Source organism: Haliotis rufescens, unplaced genomic scaffold (genome assembly GCF_023055435.1).
Source record: "Haliotis rufescens isolate VD_foot unplaced genomic scaffold, xgHalRufe1.0.p SCAF_113, whole genome shotgun sequence".
Classification (NCBI taxonomy): domain Eukaryota; kingdom Metazoa; phylum Mollusca; class Gastropoda; order Lepetellida; family Haliotidae; genus Haliotis; species Haliotis rufescens.
In genome coordinates, this window is record NW_025963795.1 from 502,448 (window position 1) to 514,472 (window position 12,025).

General features: G+C 43.9%; 1 protein-coding gene across 4 annotated transcripts in view; it reads right to left on the reverse strand.

The window, feature by feature from the left end:
• The window catches only part of LOC124124729 (unconventional myosin-XVI-like), a 201,040-nt gene that overhangs the window by 59,269 nt on the left and 129,746 nt on the right, over positions 1-12,025 (reverse strand). For all 4 annotated transcript variants that reach the window (XM_046487972.2, XM_046487973.2, XM_046487971.2 and 1 more), the window contains one exon: positions 6,501-6,572. In XM_046487972.2, coding sequence (XP_046343928.1) covers positions 6,501-6,572 — 72 coding nt within the window. The remainder of the gene's footprint in view (positions 1-6,500; positions 6,573-12,025) is intronic.

Genomic DNA, 12,025 nt, shown 5'->3' on the forward strand with positions numbered 1-12,025 from the left:
TTCAATGAGCCATACTTACATAAGTAACAGTAACTTTCAATGAGCCATACTTACATAAGTAACAGTAACTTTCAATGAACCATACTTACATAAGTAATAGTAACTTTCAATGAGCCATACCTACATAAGTAACAGTAACTTTCAACTATTTGTAAAGTTTGTGATTCTGTCCTGAATATAGGCATGCAACTATTGTTGTGACATGCAGCCTAACGGTGAATACCAGATTCCTAGGTCTGACATCCACAACACACAAGCACTATCTCTGAACTATCCCTGTCTTGATGGTCATGTGACAGAATCATGTGACTCCAGCAGCTTCAGTCTCAGATCAATACTGATGGTGCAGGATCTGACAGACTCCATGCACAGCCGAGTTCATTCACCTCCTGGTGCCCTCAAAGAGGCGCTAGTGCAGACATGTAGATACAGTGTAGATGTCAGGTCACATCACAAACAAACACGAGCAACACACAATGAGACCTCACAAGACCTCCACTCTACAACACAAACACACCACAAGACATGAACTCCACACAAGCTAAACTCCACAAGACCTCCACATGACAAACACACCACAAGACATGAACGCCACACAAGCTAAACTCTACAAGACCTCCACTCTACAACACAAACACACCTCAAGACATGAACTCCACACAAGCTAAACTCCACAAGACCTCCACATGACAAACACACCACAAGACATGAACGCCACACAAGCTAAACTCCACAAGACCTCCACTCTACAACACAAACACACCACAAGACATGAACTCCACACAAGCTAAACTCCACAAGACCTCCACATGACAAACACACCACAAGACATGAACGCCACACAAGCTAAACTCCACAAGACCTCCACTCTACAACACAAACACACCACAAGACATGAACTCCACACAAGCTAAACTCCATAAGACCTCCACATGACAAACACACCACAAGACATGAACGCCACACAAGCTAAACTCCACAAGACCTCCACTCTACAACACAAACACACCACAAGACATGAACTCCACACAAGCTAAACTCCATAAGACCTCCACATGACAAACACACCACAAGACATGAACGCCACACAAGCTAAACTCAACAAGACCTCCACTCTACAACACAAACACACCACAAGACATGAACTCCACAAGACCTCCACATGACAAACACTCTGTTACGTGCTGTGTATGCTGTACACATGTCTGGATAGCCATAGCCAACTCAGGTTAAAGCATCAACGTTTATTAGAACTTGCATGGCTGACATACACCAAGGGAAGCAACTCTTGTCACAAGAGTGCATACCACGTAACATCTCCCTTCCTTTGAGGAAAACAAATAAAGTAATTAAACCTTTAACTACAGGTACATTAATCCAAGAAATGAGTGACATTACCGAGTCGGTCCATATACTGGGATACAGTATGCGGTTCACTATAACTTTCCCATAATTCCTGAATTAAAGTTCGCTGTCAACTTGCAATGACAAAATTATTAGTTTTAACTAAACAACATCAGAAACACATTATTATTCCAGTCTTTGGAAAACTGTTAAAGAACACATCCAAGAATTACAAATCAAGCCGTTTAACTGGCTTAACTACTCTCCCAGACTTTGTCTTGAACATGTCAGATTTTGGAGATGAGGTATTCTTTGGAACATCTCTTGTTGGAATGACAGAATCAGTCTGAGTATTAGAGAGGTTAGCACTAGACTGAACACATTGCTTATCCTGGATAAGTTCATCATCTCTAGATCTTCTTGGCGATTGGCAGTTTGGGAATGTTGGAATCTCAAGATTAACATCATCCTCAACTCTAGACTTTCTGGCAAGACGAAGTTGTTGTCTATTCCGTTTGAAACAGTGACCATTATCAGATCTCACAGAGTAGGTTCTTGGCTTGATCTCATCTGTCGCAGTAGCTTCATTCCATTCCTTCCTGCCGGTTTGAATGGGTTGCATTCTGACAGTATCACTAACCTGTAAGGGTTTGAGAGGTCTTCCAGAGTACTTCCGGTTATGTCTCTCAACTACAAGCATCCTTTTGTCTTCAAGTTGTTGCTTGTCATCCGGACCAGAATCATGTTGAATAGTCTTTAACGTACAAGGAACCTGAGTACGTGTTCGGCGACCAAATAGTCTTTGGGCTGGACTTGTTTGTACGCCTTCAGTCGGTGTATTTCTCACATTCAACAATCCCAGGTAAGGATCCTCTTTAGCAGCTAGACATTTCTTCATCATCCTTTTAGCTACTTTAACGGCAGCTTCGGCAGCACCATTAGCTTTACTGTTAACAGGGCTGGAAGTTTCATGAGAGAAACCCCAAGACTGACTGAACTTCTTGAACTTCTCACTGGTATCCTCCGTCACTGATGACGACTTTAGGTATACCATGACGAGCAAAGTGGTGCTTCAACTTGTTAACCACAACATCAGAAGTGGTTTCAGGCAGAAAGTCAATTTCAAAGAAATTGCTGTAGTAGTCAGTAGTCACAAGGTAATTCCTACCTTCAATGGTGAAAATATCAGTTCCCACCTTTTCCCAGGGATGATCAGGAATCTCATGCATAATCAGAGGTTCTGGTGATTGCTTATCACTGAAACGAGCACAAATATCACATGACTCGATATACTGTCTTATGTCACTTGACATCAAGGGCCAGAACACAAGTGTCTTTGCACGGCGTAGACAAGAGTTTATCCACATGTGACCAACATGAAGTTTTCTCTTGATCTCATCTCTCAATGCAAGTGGGATGACAACTCTAGGTCCACGAAGAATTATCCCATCTTGAATGGTGAGTTCGTCTCTGTAACTGAAGTAAGGAGTAAGCTCAGAGGACAGATTCTCCTAATGTGTTGGCCATCCTTCCATTATAGTTGATTTCAACTTGGTGAGGGTTTCATCAGATGCAGTTGCAACTCTAATGTCATTCATTAGCTTGTCCTTGATCGGGAGATGATAGACATTATTCACATACACAGTTTCAGAGGAAGGTTTGTCAGGCAATGGCGCTCTGGAAAGTGTATCAGCAATAGGAATAGCTGTTCCAGGTAGATACTGAAGATCGAACACATATCGCTGGGTCCTCAGTAGTAATGACTGCAGTCTATTGGGAGCTCTAGACAAGGGCTTCTTGACGATAGACACTAGTGGCTTGTGATCAGTTATCACAGTTACACTTCTACCATATGTGTAATGGTGGAATTTCTCAAGACCAAAGGTCACGGCGAGCATTTCCTTTTCTATCTGAGCAAATCTTTGCTCAGTGTCAGTTAGCGAGCGACTGGCATAAGCGACAGGCTTTCCCTCCTGCATTAGTACTGAGCCAATGCCATGTTCACACGCATCATTCTCAACTGTCAGCTCTTTCTCTGGATCATAATATGACAATACAGGTGCCTTGGTAACCATGTCCTTCACCTTTTGGAAGGATTCCTGTTGAGAACTGGACCATGTCCAGGCAACATCCTTTCTTACAAGGTTACGCAGAGGAGCTAGCACATCAGTTAAGTTTGGCAAGAACTTGAACAAGTAGTTCACAAGACCAAGGTAACGTCGAAGTTCTTCAAGATTTGTTGGTGGAACCATGTTTTGAATTGCTCGGACCTTTTCGGGGTCAGACTTCAAACCATCTTTGGTTATCAAATGTCCCATGAAGGTGATTTCACTCAATCGCAGTTCAAGTTTTGATGGGTTCAGCTTGATATGGCTCTCGCGACATCTTGCTAGAAATGCTTCAAGATGAGCATCATGTTCTTCTAGGTTCCGACCATGAATCAGCACATCGTCAGCAATACAGACGACACCTGGTAGTCCATCAAGGGCTTGAATCAACTTCTTTTGGAAGATTTCTGACGACACAGAAAGTCCAAATGGCAACCTGAGAAATCGATAACGACCAAAACAAGTTTGAAAGGTCGTAAGAAGACTTGACTCCTCATCGAGTTGGACATGCCAGTATCCAGATGATAAGTCAGCTTTGGAGAAAACTCTAGACTTCCCTAGCTCATTTAGGGTATCTTCAAGCACAGGCAGAGTGTAATGCTCTCTACAAAGGGCTTTGTTTAGTTCTTGCGGATCCAAACAAATTCGAAGTTCACCTGATTTCTTTTGCGTAATTGCGATTTGGTTTACCCAGGGGGTTGGCTCACTGACAGGCGCAATCACACCTAACTTCTCCAGTCTGTCTAACTCAGTGTTCAACTTTGAGCGCAGTGCAACAGGAACACGACGGTTTGGCATCACAACTGGATTTCACCGCACTATCAACTGACAGATGAACAACACCACTAAAAGTACCAAGTTTACCATCCAGCACATCACTGAACTTTTCAGTAACTTCAATATTGGCAACACGCTCAATATTCTTCTCATGAATTGTGACTAAGTTCATGAGTGTAACAGTTTTGACACCTAGGAGAGGTGCAAAGTTCTCTTTCACGACAACAAATTCAACAGAATACTTTTTCTTGTTAGCAGGATTCTGAACAAGAATGTTTAGGCAACCAAGAGGAGTGACGTCAGTCTCTTTCCACATCTTCAACTTTTTAGTTGTAGGTTTCAGACTCTTCAACTTGTCCTGGACAATAGAAGACGGAATGATATTAACAGCAGCACCAGGATCAATAGTGAAGACGACATCTCCTCCCTCCACAGTCATTCTACATTTAGCAGGCTTGTCCGTGTTTGAATCTTCATGCACAGAATTTATCCAATCTTCATCTGGAAGCTCAACAATGTTGACTTTGCTGTAGTGCTTCTTACTGGGACACTTTGGTGCAAAATGATTCAGCTGGTGACACTTCGTGCACTTTTTTCCCCATGCAGGACAACTTTTACGAGCCATGATATGAGAATAACCACAGAATTTACAGTCTCTTTCATGCTGAGATTGAGGTCTCTGACTTCTCGATGGAGAATTCATCTTTTGACTTGAACGAAGAGGCTTCTTTTGCCTTGATCTCAAAGAGTCTATTGCAACTCTATTGATAGGTTCAGGTCTGATCAACTTTGACTGAACTGACGCATTTTCAGTGGCTTTACAGATGTCGATACATCTTTCTAGAGTGAGGTCCCTCTCTTTGAGCAGTGCTTGCTGAGTGTCGGGATCTCTTACTCCAAGGATGAGTCTATCTCTTATTATTGAAGAGATACAATACTGACAATAGTTGCAGGTTTTCACAAGAGAACGGATTGATCCTAAGAAATTTTCAAATGTCTCTCCTTCCTTCTGTTTTCTGAGATTGAAGACGTATCTCTCATATGTCTCATTAACTTCACCAATAGTAAATGCTTCGAATTTGTCTAGAATTTCTTTGACAGTTCTCTCAGTCTCTGGTGTTTGAAAATAGAATCCATTGAAAACTTTTAAGGCTTCATCACCAAGTGTGTTTAGGAGCAAAGCTACTTGATATTCCCTTCCATATCCTGGCAGGTTCACAAGTATAGAATAATTGGTCCATTTCTGTTTGAATGATTTCCAATTTTCAGCAATGTTGGATTCAATAACAAGGGGTGATGGAGGTTTTATACCACCAACAGGCCGTTGAGCTTGAGGAGGATTGTCGGCCATATTTGAAGACTTGAAGCAAGGCTAGACTATCTTCAAAGACAATACACACTTGTAGCTAGTTGACATGACAAATGCAGACAGGAATCTCTCGAGTGTGCAGAATATCACTTATCAGGTCAAATTAAGCTAACAGATTCAAGTGTTCATTCATTTCAGCGAGTGACATCACTGCTGAGACATTTGAATGATAGCAGACGAACGCACGTGCTCTGAAACACCTCGGCTTCAATTATAACATTTCAGACATAAAACTGACAGAAATAGGTCGTGGTATCATAGAGGAGTGAGAAAGTCACCTGCTGCCACCATGTTACGTGCTGTGTATGCTGTACACATGTCTGGATAGCCATAGCCAACTCAGGTTAAAGCATCAACGTTTATTAGAACTTGCATGGCTGACATACACCAAGGGAAGCAACTCTTGTCACAAGAGTGCATACCACGTAACACTCCATAACATCTGCTCTGAATGAGACTCTACAGTACTCTACAAGAACGCCTTGACCTTTGGTGTCTGCATTGTTTAATACAATACTCTACAAGAACATCTTGACCTTTGGTGTCTGTATTGTTAATACAGTACTCGACAAGAACACCTTGACCTGACTGTTTACTATGAAACTCTTTTATTCTCTAGGTGTCTGAAAGGTGTCATATAAATTTCATTGCTTTTTTGCCTTTTATACTCAACTGAATCTGTTTCCTCACAAAATCAAGTCTTTAGCATTGATGTTTTACATTTGCACTTATCTTCATATCAACATGAAAATGTCTGTCTGTGTGCAGGCGTCTCTGGGTCACTGTATGTGTCTGTCTGTCTGTGTGCATGTGTCTTTGTGTTTCTGTAATGTGTCTGTCTGTCTGTGTGCATATGTCTTTGTGTTTCTGTAATGTGTCTGTCTGTCTGGACTATGACTCACCCGAGGGGAGAATGTGGACAGTCTGGTTTCCGGCGCCCGCTCTGGAACATTCGGGGGATGGCGTTTGTCCACCTGGAAATAAAGTTGAGAGGTTAGAAATCCATGTTCAACTTAATCACAGAAGCAGCCAGCCTAACTAAAGGTGTTGGTGTGTACGCTCGGTCTCACTACAAGGTGTTGGTGTGTGAGCTCGGTCTCACCACAAGGTGTTGGGGTGTAAGCCAAGTCTCACTACAAGGTGTTGGTGTGTAAGCCCAGCCTCACTACAATGTGTTGGTGTGTAAGCCTGGTCTCACTACAAGGTGTTGGTGTGTAAGCTCGGTCTCACTACAAGGTGTTGGTGTGTAAGCTCGGTCTCACTACAAGGTGTTGGTGTGTAAGCCCAGCCTCACTACAATGTGTTGGTGTGTAAGCCCAGTCTCACTACAAGGTGTTGGTGTGTAAGCCCAGCCTTACTACAATGTGTTGGTGTGTAAGCCAAGTCTCACAACAAGGTGTTGGTGTGTAAGCCCAGTCTCACTACAAGGTGTTGGTGTGTAAGCCAAGTCTCACTACAAGGTGTTGGGTGTGTAAGCCAAGTCTCACAACAAGGTGTTGATGTGTAAGCCTAGTCTCACTACAATGTGTTGGTGTGTAAGCCCAGTCTCACTACAAGGTGTTGGTGTGTAAGCCCAGTCTCACTACAAGGTGTTGGTGTGTAAGCCAAGTCTCACAACAAGGTGTTGGTGTGTAAGCTCGGTCTCACTACAAGGTGTTGGTGTGTAAGCCCAGTCTCACTACAAGGTGTTGGTGTGTAAGCCCAGTCTCACTACAAGGTGTTGGTGTGTAAGCCAAGTCTCACAACAAGATGTTGAAGTGTAAGCCTAGTCTCACTACAATGTGTTGGTGTGTAAGCCCAGTCTCACTACAAGGTGTTGGTGTGTAAGCCCAGTCTCACTACAAGGTGTTGGTGTGTAAGCCCAGTCTCACTACAAGGTGTTGGTGTGTAAGCCAAGTCTCACAACAAGATGTTGAAGTGTAAGCCTAGTCTCACTACAATGTGTTGGTGTGTAAGCCCAGTCTCACTACAAGGTGTTGGTGTGTAAGCCCAGTCTCACTACAAGGTGTTGGTGTGTAAGCCCAGTCTCACTACAAGGTGTTGGTGTGTAAGCCAAGTCTCACTATAAGGTGTTGGTGTGTAAGCCCAGTCTCACTACAAGGTGTTGGTGTGTAAGCCCAGTCTCACTACAATGTGTTGGTGTGTAAGCTCGGTCTCACTACAATGTGTTGGTGTGTAAGCCCAGTCTCACTACAAGGTGTTGGTGTGTAAGCCCAGTCTCACTACAATGTGTTGGTGTGTAAGCCCAGTCTCACTACAAGGTGTTGGTGTGTAAGCCCAGTCTCACTACAATGTGTTGGTGTGTAAGCCCAGTCTCACTACAAGGTGTTGGTGTGTAAGCCTAGTCTCACTACAATGTGTTAGTGTGTAAGCCCAGTCTCACTACAAGGTGTTGGTGTGTAAGCCCAGTCTCACTACAATGTGTTAGTGTGTAAGCCCAGTCTCACTACAAGGTGTTGGTGTGTAAGCCCAGTCTCACTACAAGGTGTACTACTACACAGATAACTACATGGCACTGTGAGTCTCACCACAAGGTGTTGGGTGTGTAAGCTCGGTCTCACTACAAGGTGTTGGGTGTGTAAGCTCGGTCTCACTACAAGGTGTTGGGTGTGTAAGCTCGGTCTCACTACAAGGTGTTGGTGTGTAAGCCCAGTCTCACTACAAGGTGTTGGTGTGTAAGCCCAGTCTCACTACAATGTGTTGGTGTGTAAGCTCGGTCTCACTACAATGTGTTGGTGTGTAAGCCCAGTCTCACTACAAGGTGTTGGTGTGTAAGCCCAGTCTCACTACAATGTGTTGGTGTGTAAGCCCAGTCTCACTACAAGGTGTTGGTGTGTAAGCCCAGTCTCACTACAATGTGTTGGTGTGTAAGCCCAGTCTCACTACAAGGTGTTGGTGTGTAAGCCTAGTCTCACTACAATGTGTTGGTGTGTAAGCCCAGTCTCACTACAAGGTGTTGGTGTGTAAGCCCAGTCTCACTACAATGTGTTAGTGTGTAAGCCCAGTCTCACTACAAGGTGTTGGTGTGTAAGCCCAGTCTCACTACAAGGTGTACTACTACACAGATAACTACATGGCACTGTGAGTCTCACCACAAGGTGTTGGGTGTGTAAGCTCGGTCTCACTACAAGGTGTTGGGTGTGTAAGCTCGGTCTCACTACAAGGTGTTGGGTGTGTAAGCTCGGTCTCACTACAAGGTGTTGGTAAGGTAGGTAGGATGCTGTAGGTCAGCACAGATAACTACATGGCACTGTGAGTCTCACCACAAGGTGTTGGTAAGGTAGGTAGGATGCTGTAGGTCTCACTACAAGGTGTTGGTAAGGTAGGTAGGATGCTGTAGGTCTCACCACTAGGTGTTGGTAAGGTAGGTAGGATGCTGTAGGTCAGCACAGATAACTACATGGCACTGTGACGACACCAGACAGACCAGGGTCACATGACATTACACCAGACAGTCCAGGGTCACATGACATTACACCAGACAGACCAGGGTCACATGACATTACACCAGACAGACCAGGGTCACATGACATTACACCAGACAGACCAGGGTCACATGACATTAACTACTTGTAGTCTCTCACTGATGATGTAAGTATCCAACATGTCCGCTCTAGTTTGGCAAATGTAGAGTCACTGTCACAGATTTGGATCAAAGATAGTTTGAAGGGGTTTGTTCACTTGTCAATAAACTCAACTTTAGTAAAATGACTTGGCTCCCATTATAACGTGATTTGTGAAAGGGAGGCCTGACATTGTCACAACCACCACTGTATCCATGTGGAGCAGCAACAAGACTCGCCATTACACCGACCACAGACAATTTTCTCCCCCAAATGCCCCCCCCCCCCAATGTGACCTCCTAAGTTGCCCTTTGAAAGCTTGGACAAGCCATCAAGATGACATTTAGAGATAGAGGAAAACTTTCTTACAAATCTGAAAAGAGTATTTCATTCTGAGAAAGACACAGTCCAGAACTCCTCAAAAAGGGAAAGCCTAGAAGTTAAGAATGGCACATCCTAAACTCCCAATGCCATGAAACATAACAGCACCTCCAGTGAAGGACGCTATGAAGATGAGCGTGCGCTGAACCGTGTCGGGAGATAAAGAGGAGCAGCCATTCCCTCCACTCACTCTAACTACTGTACATCAGAGGGCTGATCCGCACTTGATTTACCATCAGGTCATTACAGTCCCAAACCCATCAGATTATCATTTAATACCCGGACACTCGGCCCGGGGTCAACCTATCAATCCTCCTCACACAGGAAATACTGGTGCATTGCTGGGTTTCACTCTCATAGATCTGAACACTACTGTAGGCTGTAGGCAGTAATACTCCATGTCTTTGTTGGGTTTCCCTCTCATAGATCTGCACACTACAGTAGGCAGTAGGCAGTAATACTCCACTGCTTTGTTGGGTTTCACTCTCATAGATCTGTACACTACTGTAGGCAGAAGGCAGTAATACTCCATGGCTTTGTTGGGTTTCACTCTCATAGATCTGTACATCACTGTAGGCTGTAGGCAGTAATACTCCATGGCTTTGTTGGGTTTCACTCTCATAGATCTGTACACTACTGTACGCTGTAGGCAGTAATACTCCATGGCTTTGTTGGGTTTCACTCTCATAGATCTGCACACTACAGTAGGCAGTAGGCAGTAATACTCCATGGCTTTGTTGGGTTTCACTCTCATAGATCTGTACACCACTGTAGGCTGTAGGCAGTAATACTCCATGGCTTTGTTGGGTTTCACTCTCATAGATCTGTACACTACTGTAGGCAGAAGGCAGTAATACTCCATGGCTTTGTTAGGTTTCACTCTCATAGATCTGTACACTACTGTAGGCAGAAGGCAGTAATACTCCATGGCTTTGTTGGGTTTCACTCTCATAGATCTGTACATCACTGTAGGCAGAAGGCAGTAATACTCCATGGCTTTGTTGGGTTTCACTCTCATAGATCTGTACATCACTGTAGGCTGTAGGCAGTAATACTCCATGGCTTTGTTGGGTTTCACTCTCATAGATCTGTACACCACTGTAGGCTGTAGGCAGTAATACTCCATGGCTTTGTTGGGTTTCACTCTCATAGATCTGAACACTAAAGTAGGCATTAGGCAGTTATACTCCATGGCTTTGTTGGGTTTCACTCTCATAGATCTGTACACTAAAGTATGCAGTAGGCAGTAATACTCCATGGCTTTGTTGGGTTTCACTCTCATAGATCTGTACACCACAGTAGGCAGTAGGCAGTAATACTCCATGGCTTTGTTGGGTTTCACTCTCATAGATCTGAACACTAAAGTAGGCAGTAGGCAGTAATACTCCATGGCTTTGTTAGGTTTCACTCTCATAGATCTGTACACCACTGTAGGCAGTAGGCAGTAATACTCCATGGCTTTGTTGGGTTTCACTCTCATAGATCTGTACACCACTGTAGGCAGTAGGCAGTAATACTCCATGGCTTTGTTAGGTTTCTCTCTCATAGATCTGTACACCACTGTAGGCAGTAGGCAGTAATACTCCATGGCTTTGTTGGGTTTCACTCTCATAGATCTGAACACTAAAGTAGGCAGTAGGCAGTAATACTCCGTGGCTTTGTTAGGTTTCACTCTCATTGATCTGTACACCACTGTAGGCAGTAGGCAGTAATACTCCATGGCTTTGTTGGGTTTCACTCTCATAGATCTGTACACCACTGTAGGCAGTAGGCAGTAATACTCCAGGGCTTTGTTAGGTTTCACTCTCATAGATCTGTAATACTAAAGTAGGCAGTAGGCAGTAATACTCCAGGGCTTTGTTGGATTCACTCTCATAGATCTGCACACTACAGTAGGCAGTAGGCAGTAATACTCCATGGCTTTGTTGAATTTCACTCTCATAGATCTGTACATCACTGTAGGCTGTAGGCAGTAATACTCCATGGCTTTGTTGGGTTTCACTCTCATAGATCTGTACACCACTGTAGGCTGTAGGCAGTAATACTCCATGGCTTTGTTGGGTTTCACTCTCATAGATCTGTACACCACTGTAGGCTGTAGGCAGTAATACTCCATGGCTTTGTTGGGTTTCACTCTCATAGATCTGTACGTCACTGTAGGCTGTAGGCAGTAATATTCCATGGCTTTGTTGGGTTTCACTCTCATAGATCTGAACACTAAAGTAGTCAGTAGGCAGTTATACTCCATGGCTTTGTTGTGTTTCACTCTCATAGATCTGTATACTAAAGTATGCAGTAGGCAGTAATACTCCATGGCTTTGTTGGGTTTCACTCTCATAGATCTGTACACCACTGTAGGCAGTAGGCAGTAATACTCCATGGCTTTGTTGGGTTTCACTCTCATAGATCTGAACACTAAAGTAGGCAGTAGGCAGTAATACTCCATGGCTTTGTTGGGTTTCACTCTCATAGATCTGTACATC